Source organism: Ictalurus punctatus, chromosome 25, assembly GCF_001660625.3.
Source record: "Ictalurus punctatus breed USDA103 chromosome 25, Coco_2.0, whole genome shotgun sequence".
NCBI lineage: Eukaryota > Metazoa > Chordata > Actinopteri > Siluriformes > Ictaluridae > Ictalurus > Ictalurus punctatus.
Genome location: NC_030440.2, coordinates 5,303,391 through 5,327,170, shown reverse-complemented (window position 1 = coordinate 5,327,170; position 23,780 = coordinate 5,303,391). Strand labels below are relative to the sequence as shown.

The 23,780-nt window shown below is 38.5% G+C and overlaps 2 protein-coding genes across 4 annotated transcripts; one reads left to right on the top strand and one right to left on the bottom strand.

Moving 5' to 3' along the window:
* The first annotated feature begins 901 nt into the window (after window positions 1–901).
* On the top strand, window positions 902–12,942 carry entpd5b (ectonucleoside triphosphate diphosphohydrolase 5b). The gene is made up of 14 exons (XM_017455393.3): window positions 902–1,432; window positions 4,432–4,691; window positions 4,847–4,926; window positions 6,511–6,654; window positions 6,780–6,855; window positions 7,356–7,391; window positions 8,562–8,644; window positions 9,338–9,417; window positions 9,509–9,570; window positions 9,694–9,795; window positions 9,888–10,028; window positions 11,603–11,659; window positions 12,058–12,173; window positions 12,654–12,942. Exons 2-14 carry the CDS (start codon window positions 4,472–4,474, stop codon window positions 12,735–12,737), a joined length of 1,281 nt encoding a protein of 426 aa, XP_017310882.1. The 5' UTR covers window positions 902–1,432; window positions 4,432–4,471; the 3' UTR covers window positions 12,738–12,942.
* Window positions 12,943–14,962: 2,020 nt separating this feature from the next.
* On the bottom strand, window positions 14,963–22,335 carry znf410 (zinc finger protein 410). Of its 3 annotated transcripts, none has more exons than XM_017456236.3 (12): window positions 22,231–22,335; window positions 21,451–21,548; window positions 21,319–21,370; window positions 21,075–21,207; window positions 20,693–20,863; window positions 19,847–20,038; window positions 19,536–19,695; window positions 18,935–19,116; window positions 18,399–18,488; window positions 15,516–15,635; window positions 15,191–15,307; window positions 14,963–15,099 (listed from the first exon to the last, which is right to left on the bottom strand). In XM_017456236.3, the coding sequence occupies exons 3-12, from the start codon at window positions 21,349–21,351 to the stop codon at window positions 14,999–15,001; spliced, it is 1,299 nt and encodes a 432-aa protein (XP_017311725.1). In that variant the 5' UTR covers window positions 21,352–21,370; window positions 21,451–21,548; window positions 22,231–22,335; the 3' UTR covers window positions 14,963–14,998. The 3 variants fall into 3 exon arrangements, 2 of the variants coding, with proteins under 2 accessions (XP_017311725.1, XP_047006814.1); XR_001810595.3 differs by having other exon boundaries at window positions 15,073–15,099; window positions 15,191–15,327; XM_047150858.2 differs by lacking the exon at window positions 14,963–15,099 and having other exon boundaries at window positions 15,257–15,389.
* Window positions 22,336–23,780: the final 1,445 nt, after the last annotated feature.

Genomic DNA, 23,780 nt, shown 5'->3' with positions numbered 1-23,780 from the left:
ATTAGTATAAACTCAAATGTATTGCCTCTTTAAGGGATGGCAGCTTTTGTTTTAGTGACAGCTTTGCAATTTCTAACACCTTTACCCTGACAACCGAAGGCATTTCTCCATGACTACTTTCTCAGTAGGTGTGTGATTAATGGCAATAATATAACTTAAACTTTTTAAACAATGTTAAAAGACAGAAACTTTTTATGATTATACCTCATATCCCCACCATAAGAACAGAATACACAGCCTTTGGGTCATGGGAAAACTTCTTGTGTTGATTGAATAAAAAAAAGAGTGGAAAATGTATAAAATAATTTATTGGGGGTAAACTGCATAATGTTTAACATTTGAAAAGTGCTTAATTATATTAGTAAGACTTTTAGAAATTATATTGTTTAACATTTTACATAATAAATACCATAATCTCTACTGGGAACGCAAAAGGCATCGAATTGTAGGAATTACCCATATAATGTTATAATGACAATAATCCAGATGAGATGAATATGAGGAATGCTTTATATATTTATTTACTCATTTAAGTATTTATTTTACAAAAGAGTTGTATTTGTCACTTTGTCACTTTTTTATACTGGCAATTTTTTTATTTATTTATTATTATTTTTTTTACATTTCTCTTCAAATTTCGTAGTAAGAACATCATTTCCCAGAATTCCACTGGGTTTATTGCGTCGCCATTTTTTATGATCGCCTGCTCGTTGTTGTTCATCAAATAGTTAATATTCCATAAAATAACAAAACTACTAATATTAGTAGCGGAAACGTATTTTAAAAAACTAATACCAATAAAAATGATACTAATTAGGAAAGATTAAAGTAGCTTTGAGGATGTGTTGAATAAGTGGGCGGGATCACGCCGGGTAAAGCGTTCAGCTGTAGCTGTCAATCAAAGCTCCAAACGAATCGAGTTAACTGACTCGGTGTTTTGTGTCTGTGCCGCTAAATTTATCCACCGACCCCACGGAGTCAGCTAGTTTCATTTTACTACCGAGATTTTAGACTGCATAGTAAAAAAGTGTGGCTTGTAATTATTTCTAACTCTCTAGGCTAAAGTTTATAGTAAATAAGCTTCAGACACCAGCTCGCTAGCTACCTCGCTAGGCAACACACACACACACACTCATGATGTTTTGGTCAGCATAATGACACGTAATTTATAATACCCACACACGCAATTTCCTTATTGATTCACTTAACAAATAATCTTATTCGGCTTGTCAACCAGCTCGACACTTGCTGGGAGGAATGTCGATAGTTTGCATGTCGATAGTTTAGTTTCTATCTGGATGTAGTTTGTTTACAGTTGAAAGCGAAAATGCTGCGCGAGCCGGGAGCCGCGAGCCACCATGCCAGGGGCATCAGCAGGGCGCGCGAGCACTTCCCACATCGCTGTTTTAGTGACAGTGAGGATTACACACAGGTAAGTGCACAAACAACACTGTGGAGTCTTTAATGCCCTCTCTTCTTCATGCACTTCTTCAAATCGCCCTTATGCAGATATCTTTCTGCATAATATGCACAGGATCATCTCATGCACGTGCAACAGTAAAACTACGTAAAACTGCTAATATTATAGAGTAATAAACACTCCATTCTGAAATAAAGCAATAAACAGACTGTTAGAGGGAATTACACATGTCCCTCTGTGGTGGTTTAGATTGTAATGAATTTTTAAGTTGTTGAAGACGGATATGATGTTTAAAATTATTTTTAAACACCATGATTATATGTATTGTTCAGTTTTTATAGACACTATCATGTTTGCTTACAAACCTTAATAATCCCCAAACAAATGCTTACGTGGGTTTATTCCAAACCTTAATAATCCACAAACATGCTAGGTGTTCAGATAATGTCAAACTGTGAGTGTTTTTTTAAGGATTAAAATGAATGCAATAATTCAGTGGTGGGTGGATCTGTGATTTATTTATGTATTTATTTATTTTTACAGTTGAAAATGTGATAAAGGAAGTTGATATGTTTATCTCTATGATTCAGTTTGTCCCTTTATTCCCAACCAGAGCTGTTCCCCTTATGAAAAACCCACATGGAACCAGTTGACTTGGTCGGTGTCTAGTCATAGCTGGGGGCGTGGCCTTGGGCTGGGGCGTGGTATGGGCGGAGTCAGCGTGGGGGAAAACAATCCTTTCCCCCTGACTGGAAAAGTATGGTGTTAACCCAGTATGGCCTATGTAGAATCACTTCTGCTGCCCGACAGAGCAAGGTACATAGAAAGATTTAGCCGTATTGGGTCGGATTGTCTGTACAGTATCTGTGACTGGACAAACGACCCAACAGAATGGCCAGAGGTGTAGTTTCCCCACATTTTTGTTACCTGATTGAGTCTCCAGGTGAGACAGTTAATCTTAGATTATTCAATCTGACTATAATATCAGTACCCAGGGTCATCCAACAGTCTATATTGTTATCCCATGTTCATTAAAGCTATGATATAAAAGACTTTATATGATTTGGCATGTTAAATGAATACATTCCATGCACAGTTTCGACTGTAGCAGTGACGTTACTCAGTGCTATTAGCCTTTATTCTGCAATGTGCTGCTATATCACACAGGAATCTACTCGCAGAGCAACATGAACAATTACAGTTCCCTGGAGGCTCACAGTTTTTTCACGAGTGGTTTTGTGGGAGTGGTTTTATATCACAAAATATCAGGCAGCAACACGATTATTTCCTTGCCCGCTCTGTGTGTTTATTCAGCAATATTTAAAACTTTGGGTTTATTAAAAAAAAAACTTATTAGAGGTGCATCATTATAAAGAGTAAAGACCAAGGCCTACAATCTCTACATGCGTTAATTGGAATAGTTTGCCCACCCTTTGGCATAAACGGATATTAAGTTTTTGTGGGCGTTCCCAGTAATGCCGACCAAGTCGTTGGCTTTTTAAGAATTAATAAAAGTTACCATTTTCACAAAATGTCCGAACTCATTTTCTAGCACAACAGTGTTCATTTGTGGCTGCTACACTGTTCAGAACCATGGGATTACCTGTAATGTTATATTGCTAAAGCCATATCAGGTTTGTCACCTAATTGCACATGACCTCCAGATGTTTACGACAGCTGGAAAGTGCTACCTTATCACAAATAAGGCGCCTGTCTCTGACTCACCTTTAGCTACTTTGAAACTGTTATGAATAGAAACCACCAAACACAGTTTCCATTTCAGTAGATGTATGTACATGTCAATGTATTAAAGCATACATTAGTAACTATTATAGAGTTATAGGAAAGTAACATCATACTCAATTAATAAATTATAATGGACTTTTTGGCTTGCTTGTTAAAAGATAACGTCTCAAGTGGTGTTATACAATTTTTTAAATTACTGGGTAATAGAATATCTATTTTAATACATACCCCTGGTGGTGGTGTTTTTTTGTTTGTTTGTTTGATTGTTTTTTTTAAATAAAATGGCATGTGCCATGTCTTGATTTTCATTGTATAGCAATGTTTAATGCTCTTTTTTTGGTCTGTTTCCAGATAACTGATTTTGTTGGCTATACTCAATAATTAAAAAAAAAATAAAAATTAATGTATGTTTAAAAAAACATTTGCAAAATTCATAACATACAACCATTAAGGTTGTTTTGTTTGTCTTCCAAATATGTGTTATTCATACTCACCAGGATGTGAAGTGGCCAGGAAATTTGTGGGTCATTCGTCTACCATATGATTCCACAAACAATGTATATGTTTGTGAAATTTGCCCCAAATCTTTACTTTAACACCTTACTAATTGTTTTTCCCCTTTAATTTGTCACCCATCTATATATGATATACATAATGTTTATAATTCCATAAAATATATTTATATATTATATATCCATTATATTATATATTATGTACAATAAAAAGCCTGTGTTGTTATTATAATTAATTGCCTTGGTGGCTATTTGTCCAATGATTTTTGCTTTATCATAAAAGGATTTTTGCCAAATATATATATATATATATATATATATATATATATATATATATATATATATAATATAATATAATTTTTCAGCAAAAACTCACTTGTTTTCTTCTTGTATGTTTGAGATTTGTAAAAGTCAATTAGGAGCTGTAATTTACTATTGAAATGACAGCTGAACGCTGTTTGTCAGATTTCTAGACCTAATTTAAGTTCCTATAGACTATTAGTTCATAGCGAAATGTAATTTACTAGCAAAATGTCTTATCCATTTCCATGGTGTATGAAACTAGTTTGCTACAGTAGAAGTGGTTGTTTCTGTGTCTGATTACATAATTTTACACATTTCTTGCCTATATATCCAGCTGAAAAATCCAGCCTTACACCTTACTCAATGACACTTTTGTGGGTGTGGCTTTGTGTTGTTTTATAAGCAGCGCTAGACCTTGTGTTCTTGACTTCTCTTTTTGCTTTCTAAAAGCTTCCCTAGAAAGAGAGTTTGCTGAAGGATTTCAGAGAGCATGGCTGGTGTGCTGCATTTGCTTCTTTTATGGCTCTTGGTGAGAGTTTCAGAGCCCCGGGATTATGTGGGTAGTGGACTGGATTTTGGGGCAAGCATTGAAAGGATTTTGCCCTCCGTTTCTCATCGTGCCAATGGCAGTATTTTCTATGGAATCATGTTTGATGCTGGGAGTACTGGAACGCGTGTCCATATCTACACCTTCATGCAAAAAGAGTCAAGTGAGGGTTTTTATCAGTTTCTGTCAGTTTCCTTTCCCTGTTAGTGGGACTGAAAGAGAATAATTTCATTCTTAAGTGTTTCATTTTTTTTTCTGTGTGGTGTGTGTGAATTTTAAGGATAACTTTTGTGTCGTGTCATCCTGTTTGCTTTCTAGACCGTCTCCCCATTTTGGATAATGAAATGTTCCAGTCTGTGAAGCCTGGTTTATCTGCCTATGCTGACACGCCAGAAAAAGTGAGTAAACCCTTTGTGTGTTGAACTTCACATGTTGACTTTTTCTACTATGATGTGTTAGTAAAGTCAACTTTTCAGGTTAGTGAAATAAAAATGTGTTTCTTTTACACGTATCTCAGTCAAAATTAATGTAAGGAATAGCACATGACAGGCCGTGCTGTTATACAAAAATAATGCACGGCCGCGGGGTGATGTGACACGAGGTGGAAGCCCAGGGCCCAAAAAAACAGCACAGTCTGCTTATACCACATGAAGTTTCCAAAAATTACAGTGTTTAATTTATTAATGAACAACACATTGGTTAATTCCTCTTCTCACCTATGTTATAGCTGCAGTAACCAGCCTCCATTTATTTTTAGTCTTAGACTTGTACAGTGGACGGTCCATATAATCTCTGTGTATGAGCTGTTACTATAGAAACAGTAACGTATTAGAATGAGCGTGTTGATATTCATGTTAACGTTCATGTTACAGACAGACCTACCTGTACTGTTGTGCGAAAATAATGCACACCTTCTGACCAATTTAAGCATCCCATAAGTAAAAATGGAGAAAATTGCATTTAAAGATTTAATTCCAAGTCCACTGAAAAACACCAACACACTGATTGTCTAACCACTTTTTTTTGTCTAAAAAAAGTATCTCTTTATTCTTGTATTTGGAGCTGCGTTTGTTGTGAGCATTGCAGAAAGCCTAGGCAGGTTTTAGTAAAACATGTTTAGGTTTTCTCAAAGCAGAGCTGTTAAAATTTGTTTTAGGCACAAGAACCTCATTTCGGTCCTAACCCAAAGTACTCAACATTTTTGGCAGTCACAGCGATATCCAGTTGGTTTTCCAAGACCATCACACATATTTGAAGCCAGTTTCCTGACTGTTAGCCCCAAATGCTCTTTATTTCATATAGTAAAATTAGGTGATTTGTTCCTCAGCTACTCGGTGGCTTTTTTTTTATTTTAAGCACCAAAAACCTTTAGTGCTGTTTCCAGTTCTTTTAAAGTATTCATTAACAACAGAATTAACACTGTTTTATTATTCTATACAGCAAAGGTTTTTTTTTTTTTTATAAGCACATTTATGCATTTGTACATATAAAACATGTCACTACTATAGGGTTTATAAAATGTCATTGACAACAAATAAACTTAACATTACTCTGTTTTACAATAAACAAAATTATGTACAGAAAAACAACTAGCTTTACTGTATTCAGCTATTTGTGATCGTTTTATTAGCCTAGTGTAAGTGTTTGTGAGTTATGAGGCCCCAGTCTCTAAAGATTAGTAAGCTTGTATACTTCTAATAATGTGTGGGTGTGAGTGTGTTTTTGCCAGTCTATAACTGATTGGTAGTGGTTGTATTGTTTATTTCAGTTTTAAGGATGTTGGCAGATGTGAATCACCCTTAGATGACTTTCCATGAGCAATGGCTGTCATGCATATGAGTCCAAGAGACTGGCTGGAGAATCATTCCTTAAAGAGTGGAAAAGCGTGTTTATAAAAATAAATATGACTGTTGCAAAAAAAGTACTAGTCAGGTGTGTGTGTGTGTGTGTGTGTGTGTGTGTGTGTGTGTGTGTGTGTGTAGGCCGGGGACACCGTGAAGCAATTGCTGGACGTTGCCAAGAGCACAGTGCCTCGTGTGGAGTGGAAACGAACCCCGGTGATGCTGAAGGCTACAGCAGGACTGAGGATGCTGCCACCTTCCAAAGCTCACGCGCTTCTACAGGAGGTAAAGTATGAACCCTGTATTGTAGTTATCGGCTATTGCACTGTAGTTCTAGCTGTTCTTTTGACTTTGATTTAAAGGGATTTTTAAAAAAAAATTTTTATCTTGCATTGTGTGTTCTCTGTCAGGTTCAAGACGTGTTTGAGGACTCTCCATTCTATGTGCCTGCTGATAGTGTAAGCATAATGGATGGAACAAGTGAAGGTATGTTGACTTTAGCCCAAGCAGATTAACCGTCTCTAGCCTTTAAATGTGTGTTGAAGATGACTGATTTAAAGCAAAACAACCTTCAGCAAAGGTACCATCCAATTAAATTGTAAAAACAGGCTGTGCTCATGGATGAATCCTAATCATCAGCAGTGACGTCATGGAAATGTCTGGGACGTTGGACGTGCTGAATTGTGGTGCAGTTTTGATTAGACAGCAGATGGACAATTGGTGTTATTGAACGTTGTCTGGTTGCATAACACTGCTGTTATGTGATTAAGGTGTAGTTTCTTTGGCCAATTGAAGAAATGTTTCTCACACTTGAATATACAGAGCTGATATTTAGTGTGAATTAATGTATAAAGCAAATGAGGTAAACAACTTGTTTTCTCTATCATAACAGGATAGAAAAATAATAATGAACAGTCTTTCATGACTACATACGGATTAAATCACAAATTAACATGAAATATATTTCCCTTTTCTTCCCTTTGCAGGAGTTTTGGCCTGGGTGTCTGTAAACTTTTTGACCGGTAACTATATATTTTTTTGTTTGTTTAGACTCCAAAACACTGTTACTGCTGTGTTTATACCTTCTACAATTTTTACACAATCAAAGTAAAAGTGTCAAGCAATTTTCACATTTGGAAACAAAAAAAAGAGACAAAGATTTAAATGTTAAAATCCATTAGAATACTTAATATGTGAGGAATAACACACCTCAGACTGTTCTGTTATACAGAAATCATGTTGTGGAACGGCTGCAAGAAAAGTTAGTTCCCGTTATCACTTACACTATAACAATGATAAACAGTCGTTTCCTCACCCGTGTCTCCTTTTCTCTCTCTCTCTATTGTCTCAAGTTAATGAGACAAAAAAGCTTGTCATTTTACCACAGAGCATAATCTCCTTTGTCCTGACGACTTTCCCATGCAGGGAAACCATTACACAGCATTACATATTACACACTTAAGACTCCTTCCATAAATGTTAGATAAACATCTAACAAAAAACTTCACAACATCAATTAGTATGTGTTTTTCTTTTGTTAAACAACACTTAAATCTATTTAAATTGGATCATGTGGAGCATACACCATACACGTCCCTGTGCTTGAGCTGTTACTATAGAAACAATAATGTATTAGAACAAGTGCATTAATATGAACCTGTTGTCCTTGTTACAGCTTTTTCTTCTTTCTTTTTACAGATTTTTTTCTAAATGAATTTTGCTAACTGAATTTGACTGTTTAATTTAATGTATAGGAGGACTGGCTTTGCAAAATTGCCTAGATGTGTGAATGTGTGTGTTCATGGTGTCCTGCGGTGGACTGGCATCCCATGTAGGGTGTATTTCCACCACACATCCTGTTTTGTCAGGATAGGCTCCTGATCCACGACGATCCTGACCGGGTTAAAGCGGCTACTGAATGAGAATACAGTGAGAATGACGGAGTAAATTATTGAAGCACATATGAATGAATGTTAATCTCTGAACACTGAAATAAAACGACTTTGAATTTCAGGGAGGTTAATTCAAAAGCAATACAGATGTAATAATGCTATTTTAATTAATTCAGCGGTGATAAATGGTGTTTAACATTCAAATCTTTGTCTTGGCTTTTACTTGCATAATATGATGCCTCACTTTTAAGATGGCAGTCATCAAGTGAAAAACATCTTTCAACTCTACTTTACTTTTAGGTCAACTGTACCCCAACACGAGAAAGTCAGTAGGGATTTTGGATTTGGGTGGAGGATCGACGCAAGTCACCTTTCTTCCAAAAGTGAGTGTGTGTGTGTGTGTGTGTGTTTTGTGCATATTCATGTTGTTCATGAGATGTTATTATACAAACGATCCAGTCCACTAATTTGATTGGTCTAGTGGCATTCCGAGTGCTTGTATTCGGTATAACCGCACTGGGAGGTTTCACTCTGCTTGTCTATGTTCGCTGCATAAAATTCCACTTCCCAGTTCGAAACTGTTACTACAGTTGTCTTAGCAACAATATCAGTGGACATGGCAAGCTTTCATGCAAGCTTGGAAGAGGAAGATGACTTATGTAAAGTAAGAAGAGATGCCAGTTTCACCAGAAGCACCTTTAATGACAATGACAAAATCTATGTGCGCTAGCTAGCCAGCTAGCCGAGAAGCTATAAAGTGAGTCTGGCTTCTTTGGGATCGATTTCCACTAGCGGGGCAAAAATAAACAGAACATTTGGCCATATTGTGTCCAAAATGTCAGTTACTCTCAGTTACTATTACAGTTTTTTTGTTTATTGAACTGTTGTATAAAAGCAATATCACTCGAGCAAGAGTACACACACCTGTGAGTCGCTACGGCACTTGTTCTACAGGCTCGTGCCCTTGACTGCATCCCAGCCATGCCTATATTCACTATAACTGCACTTTGGCTCATGTGATATTGTTTATACATACCTTCACCCCTTTACATCACCTCTTTCATATTCATTTATAGAAAACAACCAAGAGATTTCCTCCTGATTACACAGCAAGTTTCAGTATGTTTAACACAACATATAAATTGTACACTCACAGGTAACTGCATTAAAAATTGTCTTGCATTTTGGAAAATGTTATAAAATATGAAAGAATGTGGTTTTAAAGTGCATTTCACTCCCATTTGTAGTTATTCAGGGAATGGAATCAAAGCTGCTCAGCTTGCTGCTATTGGTGCTTTGGACTCAAAAGGTGCAGCAGTGAAGTAGTATTTTTGGGTCTATCCACCGTTTTCATACCAATAAATAAGACAATATGAGGCATTCAGCACTGACCATTGGGTACTATTTGCATTTTTGTTTAATATTGTTCCAGCTCCAAAAGGGAAGGTTTTTCAGAGTGCCTGCTTGCCTAAGAATTACAAAGGGAAAATTAGCTTTGGAGGGTTAATATACAAAGTCAGCGGAAAGCCAGGAGGTAAAACACATTCAAAACACTTCTTTAAAAATTTAATCCCTGATGGTGTTTAATGGAATGCAGGATGTGTTGCATTACTCTTCACTCTCTAGGTTCTACTGGATACAAGAGCTGTTACAGAGAAATGCTAAAGGTTGTGAAAGGCTTCATTCAGGAGCCAGATGACATGGAAGACAGCTGGATCTACGCCTTCTCTTACTACTTCGACCATGCTGTTGAGGCCGGCCTTGTTGGTGAGAAAAAGCTAATCGCACTGCGTTATAGGGCATTCCCCATTAAAGGGACACAAGAAATTCAATCAAACTCATTAAAGCGCAATTCTAGAGCAGTGCATGCGAATGGGGCAGCATTAACTGAGGCGAATGGGGCAGCGGTAACTGAGGCAAACAGGGAAGTGGTTACTGAGACGAACGGGGTAATGTTAACTGAGGCGAACGGGGCAGCGGTAACTGAGGCGAACGGGGTAATGTTAACTGAGGCGAACGGGGTAATGTTAACTGAGGCGAACGGGGCAGCGGTAACTGAGACGAACGGGGTAATGTTAACTGAGGCGAACGGGGCAGCGGTTACTGAGGCGAACGGGGTAATGTTAACTGAGGCGAACGGGGCAGCGGTTACTGAGGCGAACGGGGCAGCGGTTACTGAGACGAACGGGGCAGCGGTTACTGAGGCGAACGGGGCAGCGGTTACTGAGACGAACGGGGTAGCGGTTACTGAGGCGAACGGGGTAATGTTAACTGAGGCGAACGGGGCAGCGGTTACTGAGACGAACGGGGTAATGTTAACTGAGGCGAACGGGGCAGCGGTTACTGAGGCGAACGGGGCAGCGGTTACTGAGGCGAACGGGGCAGCGGTTACTGAGGCGAACGGGGCAGCGGTAACTGAGACGAACGGGGTAGCGGTTACTGAGGCGAACGGGGTAATGTTAACTGAGGCGAACGGGGCAGCGGTTACTGAGGCGAACGGGGCAGCGGTTACTGAGGCGAACGGGGTAATGTTAACTGAGGCGAACGGGGCAGCGGTTACTGAGACGAACGGGGTAATGTTAACTGAGGCGAACGGGGCAGCGGTTACTGAGGCGAACGGGGCAGCGGTTACTGAGGCGAACGGGGCAGCGGTTACTGAGGCGAACGGGGTAATGTTAACTGAGGCGAACGGGGCAGCGGTTACTGAGACGAACGGGGTAATGTTAACTGAGGCGAACGGGGCAGCGGTTACTGAGGCGAACGGGGCAGCGGTTACTGAGGCGAACGGGGCAGCGGTTACTGAGGCGAACGGGGCAGCGGTTACTGAGGCGAACGGGGCAGCGGTTACTGAGACGAACGGGGTAATGTTAACTGAGGCGAACGGGGCAGCGGTTACTGAGGCGAACGGGGCAGCGGTTACTGAGGCGAACGGGGCAGCGGTTACTGAGACGAACGGGGTAATGTTAACTGAGGCGAACGGGGCAGCGGTTACCGAGGCGAATGGGGCAATAGTAGCACAGTCAGGATGAAGTTGAGAGGTTATAGACCTGCCAGAGAGCCAGTACTGGGAGAATGAGAAAGCCTTTAACAACACTTACTGTCTTCTTGCCTGAACAGTTGGGTACAAAATCTGCCAGGTGGATGAATGTAAAATATCTGATTAACAGTAAAAGACTACAATTCATTGCTAAATTATAGAAATGGCTGTTGGATGTATGTATTATTTGATCATAATAGCCTATTTAAAGTGGTTATGTCTTCTATATGATTATTTGCTCTTTGAGTTCCTTGAGTATTTAATCTAACAACTCTGTTGAAATGTTTTCACCCATCTGTTATAGATGAAGCCCGAGGTGGAGCTGTGCAGGTTCGGGACTTCAGGGGGAGAGCTAAAGAGGGTGAGGGACTAGGGTGTCTCCATTCACACACATTTTACTTCTGTTGGGGATTTCAAAATTGTTAAATTGTATTGTTTTGAAAATAAACTTTTAAGTAAAAGAACTAATCGAAGAGGGAACTGCTAAATAGTATAGCAACTAATGAAGACTGAAATATTCAAATGAGTCAGGAAGTAGGACACCAAAACAATGAACAATTCCCTACATAGATGGTTAGATCAAAGGAATAGTCTTATTAACAAATTAATCAGAAGTGGAGTAGCTGTAGTTGTAGTTCCAAAACTGTCTGGCCAATTACAATCATTCCTGACAGAAGTTAGAAATATTTCCATTAGCATTCCAGAAATTCAGTTGCTTGGATTTTATAGGGATTTGTTTGTTTGTTTGTTTTTTTATAGTGTGCAACAAAATGTCCATGTATAATCCTGACTATCCCTTCCTGTGCATGGATCTTACATACATAACCTGTCTTCTGAAGTCTGGTTATGGTTTTGAAGAGGAAACAGTCCTGAAGGTAATGTTTTGGCAGCAGCACAGTAGCTATGCTCAGATTGATGAGCATTTACTCATTTACTCATTTACTATAGCCAGAAACAAGTGGTTTTAAGTATATTAAGAAACATCAATGAATTTCAGGTGAACTGTTTTTAGGTCAAAATGTTCAATATAATTGTGCTTTTAATTGATTTAATACTACGATTTGCACAGTTCTATCTCCTTTGATGGTAAAAGTAAATGGTTTGCAAATTTAGTTGTTGCTAATTTAATAAAATCTAGGATGGCAATGAATTGTAATTTGAGAGACATTGACTAGTAATATAAGATGTAAATTTTTCAAAGGATAGAACTGTTCAGGTTTACAGCATGACAGTTAAAATAGTTCAAGCATAGGTTGTTCCTATTATCTAGGTTCATGTTAGGTTAATTTCATAGTCTAACACAGAAGATTCATCACTTGTGCCTTCTTTCTTTTTACTTCTTTTTTTTTTTATAGTTGACCAAGAAGCTGCACAATGTGGAGGCCAGCTGGGCTTTGGGAGCCACTCTCAGTTACTTCGAACACTTTAGCATTGTCTAAGAAAAAGCCAAGAATCAGCTTGTCTTTCCCACAGTTCTGTCCTTTTCTAGTAGTGAAATCACATGGCTTTTGTAGTGAACTAAGATTTGTCATTTACAATAAAGATTTTTAGATGCCCTTTGTGCTTTTAAAAAATATAGTGTGAGTATATTTTTAGGGGATCAATAAACATCAATAAAACTTTTTTTTTTTTTAGACTTGGATATTTTAAAGCTATGGACTCTGGATGATTTGGATAATAACAAAAATTCCTTGACAGATTTATTTCAAGACTTTTCAACAAACTGACTATAATCTATGATTTCACTTGTCATGATTTTCCACTCATAAACCTCTAAATTAAAACATTTTCTTTAGCTTTTGTATACCCTGCAGGGTGGGTAGTGGTCTTGCATTTACAGGTGCTATTGTTGCTCATCTGGAATTATAATTGTCTTTTTTTTTTTGTTGAAGCAAAGGCCTTACAGATACAGCTAGCCATGTGTAGTATTGTTTTTGCAACAGTTGGAAAGCTGGCATTGAATACAATGAAAAGACACAAACCTACTCCGATCTTTGGTTAGGTACATTGTACACACACACTAACATTAAAACCACCTGCCTAGTAATGTGTACATCCTCCTTGTGCCACCAAAACAGCTCTGACCTGCTGAGGCATGGACTCCACAAGTCCTTAACAGTGTACCTGAACAATGTGGCAGACCAAGCACACCCCTTCATGCCAACAGTATTCCCTAATGGCAGTGGCTCTTTCAGCAGGATAATGCACAATGCAAAAAAATAGTTCAGGAATGGTTTGAGGAACATGATAAAGAATTCAAGGGTTTGACTCGGCCTCCTAATTCCCCAGATCTGAATCCAATCGATCGATTGAAGGATGTGCTGGACAAACAAGTCTGATCCATGGAGGCCCCACCTCACAACTTACAGGTGGAAAAGTAAAGCGGAACATTATATATGCACACTAGATTCATTACACACGAAGTGAAATATTTCAAGTCTTTATTGATTGCCTCCATGCCACGCTGCATTGATGCAGTAATTTGTGCAAAAATATCCTGGACCAAGTATTGAGTGCATAAATTAACATACTTTTCAGAAGGTCGACATTTCTGTATTATAAATTCTTTATTCTAATTTCTTGAGATACTGGATTTTTGATTTCCATGAGCTGTAAGCTGTAATCATCAAGATTAAAACAACAAAAGAAAAAAGGCTTGAAATATTTCACTTTATGTGTAATGAATCTACAATATAATAAAGTTCCACTTTTTTAAAATTAAATTACAGGAAAAAAAAGAACTTTTCCACGATATTCTGAGCGACAATTTTTTGAGGTGCACCTGTGTGTTAGTTATATATATATATGAAATTACTGTCTTGCCACTGGGGGAAATGTTTACTACTTTTTATGGCCTGAAATGAAATGCTGCATTTTAGGAATTTAATATAGGCACCTAATAGAAATATTGCATTTTCCTTTACAGTATTAAATTGTGAAATCTCTGTACAGCTCTGCATCTTACCGGGCATGGGCACATAAAGATTCTGCACTGAAGACAGCTGCACTTACACAGGGGGAAAACGTCTGACAGATGTGTTGTAGCCAAAACTCATTGGCAATTCAACACTCCTCTCAGTCAAGCAGCAGAACTTATGACATTTGTAGCAAAATAATTCATGTTTTGTTTTTTGCCAAATCACTGTTGTTTATACACAGTGAATTTACAATGTCACACAAACATGTTTAACATTTTCTGAAACATCTAAAAGACTTAGTAATCATGAAGGAATTTGCACCACTAAATGCCACAAAAATGGCAAATTCTCCAGATGAATGCAAAACACAAGGACACAAAACATACCTGATAATATGCAAGTGATTCAAGTGATGGATATCTTATGACTTAATTCATTAGTTGTTAGAGTATCTTTGGGATCTCTCTGGTTGCTGATGTTTGGGTTTTTCAGTGATTATGCTTGTCTTGTGTTACAAAAGTAATACGTCTTTAATGCATCTAAACAGCTGTGTCTATACCGAGTTAACCCAGTGCAACAACAGGAAGAAACATTTGCTTCACCTTCTATAACAGTAACTGCATTTCATCATCACACCTTATCTGTGCTTCTGAAGGTCATTAAAACAGGTGACTAAAATACAGCTTTTGCACTTTTTTCTTGACCACAAAGTAGATGAGTTTATAAAATAATGTCATGTACATTAATGCAATTCTTAATAATTATTTTATTTACAAATTCTACTAGAGCAATGCCACCACATCCTCCCCATAACCGTGAGCTCCAGCTGTTATGTTGACCAAGTCATGTGATGGAGACAGAACCACTATGGGTTCTGCAGGACCTGCAGCACAAAAAGACAAAGCTCATAGGTAACGGTTATGTTATGAGACTACAGGAAAGCAGTGTATAGAGACAGACAGTGTAGTGCGTACCTTGTGCCCTCAGCATTGCATGATGAAGATTAACTGGCTCCACAGTCGTCATAGTTACCATGGAGTCAGTGGCAGCACCATCAGCTTCTAGCAAGCTGCTATGAGTTAGCGCCTCGCCTGTCAATCACAACCCAGAACTACATCTGATAAAGTGAAAAGATCTCCAGCCTAACATTTCTTTTCCTCTTCTGTGATTCACCTGCACTCAAGCAAATTATCGATGTGTAGCAAATATGTGTAGCAGATATCCGTAATAGCCTGGTGTAACTGCTGTGAAAGACTACAGATTCAATAGTAATCATATTACGCAGTCATATCTTATTACCTGTTTCTCTGCTTTCAGACATGAGGGTGTCCTCTCCGTGTCGCTTCCTCATGTGGACGTTTCTGCTGCCGCTCTGAGAGAACATCTTCCCACATATGGAGCACTGGTGCGGCTTCTCCCCTGATAATGCAACAAACAATGTTCTTAATCAAACTGGCATGTGAGCGGATTATGCTACACTGGTATCATGTGTAGTCAGACCAGGTTTATCATGGAGCTTTATGTTCTTTAATTCAATAACATGATGCTGTGTAAAGGCCTGTCCTGAACACATATGAACTACCCATACCTGTCTGTTTCTTCAAATTGTTCTTTGGAGGTTGTGGAATGTTGAGTGGAGATGGGCACAGAAGTCACAAAAACTCATTTTCATTGACTTGAAATACATAAAACATGTTATGTATACAGTGCTGTGAAAAAGTATCTGAGTAAACACACAATGCAGTTTTTATTTATTTATTAAAGCAAAAAAAAAGTTAACACCCATCACCCATATGGAAAAACAAATTGCCCCCTTAAACTCCAAATCTGGTTGTGCCACCTTTAGCAGCAATAACTGCAACCAAACGCTTCCGATAACTAGAGATCAGTCTTTTACTTACTTCTAGGACTAGGATTTACTCCTATGCTTTGGATCATTGTCTTGCACATAATCCAGTTGTGCTTGAGTTTCAGCTTACAGACTGAAGACCAGATATTCTCCTTTAGGATTTTCTGGTAGACAGCAGAATTCATATTTCCCTCAATTACTGCTTCCCCACACCATCACACTTCCAGCACCATGCTTGACTGTAGCTATGATGTTCTTTTTGTGGAATTCGGTTTTTGGTTTACACCAGATGTAAAGGGACTCCAGTCTTCCAAACAGTTCCACTTTCGGCTCATCAGTCCACAGAACATTCTCCCAAAAGGTTTGAGGATCTTCAAGGTGTGTTTTGGCAAAATTCAGACGAGTCTTAATGTTCTTCTGGGTTAGCAGTGGTTTTCACCTCGCCACTCTTCCATGGATGCCATTTTTGCCCAGTGTCTTTCTGATAGTGGAGTCAGAACAGTGACCTTTAGTGATGTAAGAGAGGCCTGTAATTCCTTTGATGTTGTCCTTGGCTCTTTTGTGACTTCCTGGATGAGTCGTTGCTGTGCTCTTGGAGGAATTTTGGAGGTTCAGCCACTTCTGGGAAGGTTCACTACTGTGCCGAGTTTTTCCATTTGGAGATAATGACTCTCACTGTGGTCCTTTGGAGTCCAGAGCCATTGAAATAGCTTTGTAACCGTTCCATACTGATGTATTTCAATCACCTTCTTCCTCATCATTTCTGGAATTTCTTTCAACTTTGGCAGTGTGTGTTACTGTGTACTGTGACCGGTGTCTAATCCAGCTGAACCCCATGAAGAAATCAGGATGGGACAAATACTTTTTCCCAGCACTGTATATATGTTTTTTGTTTTTTTTTGTTAAAAATGTGCGAGTCACCTGTTTACCTAATAATAGAACAGTGAGTTTGTTCTAATGGAAGAGAGCAACGCAAACCTGTCTGGCAATACTTCAAAAGGTGCAATAGTTGATATTTTTTATTTATATTTATATTTTTTTACTGTATTAGTACAAATAACCTGGAAAATATATTTTAAAAAAACAACAATCAATAACAAGAAATAATTCTTTCAACTTTGGCCTCAGAAGTGTATTATGTAGCTGAGAAAACCCGTTTAGAACATATGCTACAGACAAACTGCTTATTTATGTCTAAATGGGCCTCTTTTTTTTACAGACATTCCACAATGCCCCTTCACTCCACCCCCATGTCAATCTGTTCGGAAAGAAGAAACATGGCTGAGACCGGTAAACTCAATGCAACCACAGACTTTTACAGCAAGCAGAAAAACTGCTGTGCATTGACAAAACTTAATGCCAAAAAAAGGCAGTTTTCTAATTTACACAAGGTGAATTTTTCTCCTATTAACTTCAAGAGAAAAACAAGTACAGTGCAACGCCAACACCATCGGCAGGGATGCCTCCGCCACAAACACGTCAAGTCCTTCTTGTTACTAATTTGTAAGCCAGAAACACCCTTAAAATATACTTCAACCAGCAGAAAGCTATTGAAGAAAATTTTTAGCCATAAAACCGGCTTTGAGCTCCTGAACATGAACGTGTAAGTAACATCTCTGCATGACAAACAGGAAAGAAGCTACTGAAGAAAAACTAATCCAGATGACCTTACTGTGACCCTGATCCTGTTTGGTCAATTCCAAAATATAATCATTTTATCTGCTGAGTATAAAGATATTCCACCATAAATTGTACAAACATTCAACCTCTCGTTCTTAGGATATTGTGCTAATGAAAATCTCAAATGGACAGACTGACAAACTCTTGCGAGTCTTGTGAGGTAATGACTGTTTATAGTTGCTATAATATATGTGATAGTGGGAACTAACTTGCTTTACATACGAGCTGCAATATTAAATGCAACTATCAATAGATAAAGAGTATAATATGTCATTCTTTAATTAATAAATAACTTGCTTGAGGTAAAAGGAATAAAACACTTATAGATGTGCTGTTATTGGAAAATAATCAACTTTGGTGTGGTACTTTTTTTTTTATTTTTTTTTTATTCGTTACAGGGAAACTAGAGGGTAACCAAACACAGCACAAGTACAGCACTGTACAATAAAAAAGTGCTCTTAATAAAAAATGTGCACTTATGGACATGCAGCATATGTTTAGAGAAAAATGAAACAAGAAATATTAGAAGAGCATATGAGAAATAATTTTAGAGAAAAAAAAAGTAACACCAAAGCAAATATAATCACAGTTCAAATACAATGATACAAAACACAGGGTAATTTGTGTGTGTGTGTAATGAAATTTAAACTCACCAGAGTGAACCAGCATGTGTTTGCGGAGACTTGAGTACTCTGCAAAAGAACGGCCACAGTTGTCTACGTCACAAAGAAAGGGCTTCTCACCTGATACACATGGCAAGAGGGAGAGAAATCACATAACACGTGTTAATGTAAATGAATAAAAGTAGAAGATCACGTCGCAACAAAACTAAACAATTTACATAAAACCTAAGGGATCAAACGATAAACTGGACCGGTAGATAAACACAGACTGGTAATATGGCCAAGTTAAAGTGAATGAAAGGAGTTTGAACTTGTTGCATTTCGTGAAAGTTTATTGTTCTACTCCAATCATACACAAAATTGTTGTTAATCAAATGACATTAGCTTCCTGTGCTCGTTACAATAGTTTTTCTTCTACTTTATTTCACCCTATATTCCCTTTATATCACCACTATAATCTGCTGACTTTTGAAAAAAATAATTAAATAAATAAAAAAAATTACAAATATTTTATTGTAGACAAACCAAGTTGTGAGGAATTTGATGTTTATTATGAAGATGCTTACCAGTATGTGTGCGTTTGTGGTTCTTCAGATTACCAGCAGTGGTAAACTTCTTGCCACAGTTCTTCTCGTTACAGATGAAGGGCTTCTCACCATTGTGTGTCCTCATGTGGACCTGCAATCTCTGAAGTACATAAAAGCTCTTCCCACAGCCCTCAGCGCCACAGCGGAAAGTGCGGTCATTCCTGAAGTGGAAGTGGAGACAGACACACACACACACACACACACACACACACACACACACACACAAAGTATTATACACTCAGTACAATCAGGTTAAAGCTCAACAGTCATTAGTGTAACAAAGCCCTGCATTGTTTGGATGAGAATAATAGGTGCAACAACAGTTATTTATTGCACAGTGCTCACATACACTTCATTTTACACATCCTTGGCCATATTTTTAGCTTTTAAATCAGAATAAACCTACAAGGTCACAAACTGCAATCTCATAATCCACAAGCCTGTCTGCTTGAGTCAGTTTTGTAAGTTACACATGCACAAGCCTTGTACACCAGACTTGTCTTTAATTGCGATAAAGGGAAAAGTGTGTCAATTTAATTTTGGGCAGCTTTCAGTTCCTAAAACACCTTCCTTTTTCTACCTGTGTGTTTTCAGGTGGTATTTCAGATGAGCAGGGTAGGTAAAAGTCCGTTGGCAGTTCTCATAAGGACACCTGAGAATCTTCTCTGCAGACGCACGACTGTTTCGTGGCGGTGTCTCCTTTTTTGGCCCCTCTGACTGGCAGCTAAGAATATGGTCACCTGGACAAAGGGTTTATTATGAATTGTCATACGTGAATGAACTATACTGCAGGACAGTACTACCATGAAAATTCAATGCAAGCCAAAAAAAGATCATTGTGACTCAGAACTAAAAGACTGCGATGAACTGTCTGAAGAAAGAGGACATTACTGTTGCTACTAGCCCTGGCTTCCTTTGCCAGCTCGGCCCGAGTGGCAGCAATCAAGCTGTCGTGGGCAAGCTCTTGCACCCTCAGGTACCATGGGGCACTTCCGTCTGTACACTCCCCTGCTGAAATTTCCTCTTCGGCCTCGTCCACATCATCCTGCACGAACACCAGGGGCTCTGTCGAGGCTGCCAGCCCTTCACACAAAGCAGGTGAAGACAGAGAGGAGGAACGTCATTTTCATAACTCTAATTCTTACTCTTAACACTTCATAATACAGAGAGGACGACAAAAACGGCAGCTAATAATTAGATCCTCCGGTGAGGGCCACGTACCAAACCGTATAGTACTGAACTAAATAGTATGTCTGTATATTAATGACCTCATTGCTATTATTGATATTAATTAGTGCATAGAATAGTGGTTTAGGGTCCAGCTCTGAATTCTCTCAATGTTATTACAACTAACTGATTAATTTGCAGAGTGGAGAAGGACATAGCACAACACTCATAATGAATGTTTTTACACAGGTAGCATTCTACCAGACAGGGTGAAGCTCGCAAATCTTATGTCCAGCAGCTTTAAGGTCGAGTGCACGCTACAAGACTTCCAAAATCTCCGAATCGCTTGCAATCAGATGTTTGGTGCTATAGCGGCATGCACACTACATCGTAGTTCACAGACAAAAACCCCCATTGACGCTTGCCTGAGCCCCAAATCCTGCTCTCCAAGGACCAAGAAACCTCAGCCGTAAGTGACTGTCGAATATTAGAGTGACCCAAATTATTATTTACAAAGACAAACTGTGAAAACTATACACAAATTCAAACCCAGATAACATTTAATGACACCTTTGGCAAGGTTGAGTAAAACATATGAGGTGCTGTCTGGTTGCTGGAGGTCTTGCAGTATTGCAGTTGGGGTCGGTGTTGGAGAGTGAGACTGGAGCTGCACTACCAGGGGGCTTCGCTCTGGTCCAAACTCTGACAGCGATGGGGATGCTGCATGGCTAAGAGCACTCTCTAGACGTACACAATCAAGAGACACGGTTTCATTATGGTACTGTATGATACATTATGGTAAGAGCACTTTAGGGCACACAGAAGTAATATATAAAAGAAAACTAACTACGCAAACAAGTGGCACATACATAACATTCAGACATTAATATAAATAGAGAAGATGCTCATGACGACCTCTCTTAAACAATATAAAACATCTACCACTGCATACCTGGAAGGTCTAGCTGGCTGCATATGGAATTATCTGAAGAGGGAAGGAGAGGTAGACGCTGTGTTTTCGAATCCGATTCCTCCAAACCCTGACCCAAGGGTATGGAGGCGTTCTGCACAAACTCAACCAGCAGCTTTGCAAAGATGATAACAGAGTTAGGTCAGAAAGAGTGGCTTTCAAATATCATAGAAATGTCAGTTTAAACTTTGACAAAATAAAAACCTGGACTGTTGTGTTTCAGTACCTCAGGTTTGGAATCAAGCTCATCAGAAAGCATGGATTCAGTCTTGTTTGTTCTATAGTGAGGAACACAGCAAATATAACCAAATCCAGTCAGATATGGAGTCGCAGTTTATTTCGGTTTATGCGAACTTACCCGCTAAAGTGGACACGTGGACGACTGGATCAGAAATAGCAGATTATGCTCATCACATCACTGCTATCAAAGGTTTTTTTGGTCAGTCGTCCAAAAGGCTAAAAGTGAGAAAGTAAAAACAAAACGATGAGAATTCCAATAGCCGTTAATAATAATTAACATGGTGTGTTAAATCGTGTTTGGAAAGAAAAACACAATGAAACTGGGAATTTTTAGTGTTTGCAATTGTTAATTGTGAACCAGACAATCTTGATATTAAAGTTGTGTTTCACAGTTTATTTAGGAAACGACGACAGCAGCAGCGACGACGACAACAACAACAACAACAACGACGACGACGACGACGACGACAACAACAACAACAACAACAACAACAAAGTGAAGGAGGAAATGGTTCACACAGCTTTCTTCCTCCGGCCTCTGACACTTTGAGACACAAACATGTATCCGGTTAGCTTAAAGTAACTGTCAGGTTTTACACCCACTTTCATTTATTAGTAGCGCAAACGACCAAATAACTAGCCTGAACTAAACTGTATTAGTCAGACAGTGTTAAACATTACCACAAACTCAGGAAAAACCGCAGCTAGCTAGCTAAACTTTTGTCGGCGTTTTCTACATTGTAAGGAGCTAACTAGCTACCTGCTAGCTAGGTTAGATTTTTTCTCCCCACATTGTTTAGTGTTATTACCAGTTATATTATTTTTAAATCCAGATTATTCATAAACAATCCCTTGCATCTTGATAAAAAGAAATTAATAAAATTTATAGAAACCATACCTCCATCCGTCATGTTAAACCAGAACACATCTCAAACAAAAAGCGGTAGCAACATGTACTTCCGGGTTGCGTTGTGAATAGTAATGAGTCGGCTTTTTAAGTGAACCTTGAGAATCGACTCACATGTGAACCGTTTTGGTTGATATAGTGTGGATCCATGCATACAAACTCAGGAAGTTTGGTTACACTTCTTACGCAGGTACTATACGAGCCGAGGACATACAAGTGGAGACAAAACCAGTGCAGACTCCTGACTGGTTAAACACACTGGCACTGATTCATGTCTCAAACTGGAATTGTGTCTACAAGCACAAAAGCTGTCTGCCACAGAAAAAAAATGTCTGCCACAGTTTTTTGTTGTTGTTGTTTTTTTTTTACTTGTTCTTTATTTAGTCTTTTTTTTTTGCTGTGTTTGCAAGTTTTTTTTTATTTACAGGTTTTTTAAATAGTATTTATTTATTTTTTATTGCAATAATTTCTAATCGCTATATAGCTTGATCTTACATTTCTTCATTAAGATCAATGTAAGATCTGCCATCTCCTAACAGGACCAAATCCCCTTTATATATTGTTTGTGGTCTATTTAATGAGACCAATGGCAAGGTTGAGTAGAATATAATGAGGTGCTCTCTGGCTGAAGGAGGTCTTGCAGAATTGTGGGGTCAGAGTTGGAGAGTGAGACTGAGCTGCACTACCAGGGGAATTCGGTCCGACAGCAATGGGGATGTTGTCAGAGTTTAGAGGATGGGATACCTAGCATATACCATAATGGAGCTGAAGGTTCCATGAACATTGCAGAAAGACCATTGAGATTCAGCTCCAGAAAATGCACAGTTGCTTGTATGTCTTTGTTAGCAAAATAAATAAATTAAATAATAAAAATTCAGCAGTTTTAAACACACTTTACTTTCAATATCATGCCTCAGAGTATGAGAATAGTAAAACAGCTCTCTTAAAGCTGAATGATAGACTGGTGTGGTTCTGTATGGCTCAATTCAGAGCTTGTATCTATGGGCCACACCTAATAAAGCTGCACTGTTCTCTTCTCATGAAATTTGCACGAACGACCTATGAGGCTCCCATATGATACACCTTTACATCTCAGACCCTCAGGTCCACTTACAGAAATACTGCAAGTGTATTTAAAAGTTCTCACGAACGACCTATGAGGCTCCCATATGATGCACCTTTACATCTCAGCCACTCAGGTCCACTTACGGAAATACTACAAGTGTGTTTAAAAGTTTGAAGTGAAACTCTTCATGAGTCTCATTTTCTCGTTACGAATCAGCAACGAGAGAGAAGATGCTTTATGTTTTAAGTACCCACTCGAGGCGTTCTGTGGTGGACATGGTGTATGTTAAATGAGAATGATTTTGTAAGAAGTATGATGGCCCTGAACATTTAGTCACCCCTACTTCTGTGCCAGTGGTGTATAGAACTTGCTCCACTACATACCTGCACTTTCTATCTGAGGATAAAAAGGGTGATTGTGTTTGGTGTTTGTAGATGGATCTGTGCATTGTATGTGCAACACAGGCTCCTTTCAT

What these genes read in the sequence shown, in the direction of transcription:
- entpd5b (XM_017455393.3), top strand. Translation starts at nt 4,472, where the DNA reads ATGGCTGGTGTGCTGCATTTGCTTCTTTTATGGCTCTTGGTGAGAGTT. An exon ending in AAGTCACCTTTCTTCCAAAA is followed by an intron (nt 8,645 to 9,337) that starts GTGAGTGTGTGT and finishes ATTCATTTATAG; the next exon opens with AAAACAACCAAGAGATTTCC. An exon ending in TGGTGCTTTGGACTCAAAAG is followed by an intron (nt 9,571 to 9,693) that starts GTGCAGCAGTGA and finishes ATATTGTTCCAG; the next exon opens with CTCCAAAAGGGAAGGTTTTT.
- znf410 (XM_017456236.3), bottom strand. Translation starts at nt 21,351, where the DNA reads ATGCTTTCTGATGAGCTTGATTCCAAACCTGAG. An exon ending in AGCTTGATTCCAAACCTGAG is followed by an intron (nt 21,208 to 21,318) that starts GTACTGAAACAC and finishes ATCTTTGCAAAG; the next exon opens with CTGCTGGTTGAGTTTGTGCA. An exon ending in CCACAAACGCACACATACTG is followed by an intron (nt 18,489 to 18,934) that starts GTAAGCATCTTC and finishes CATGTGTATCAG; the next exon opens with GTGAGAAGCCCTTTCTTTGT.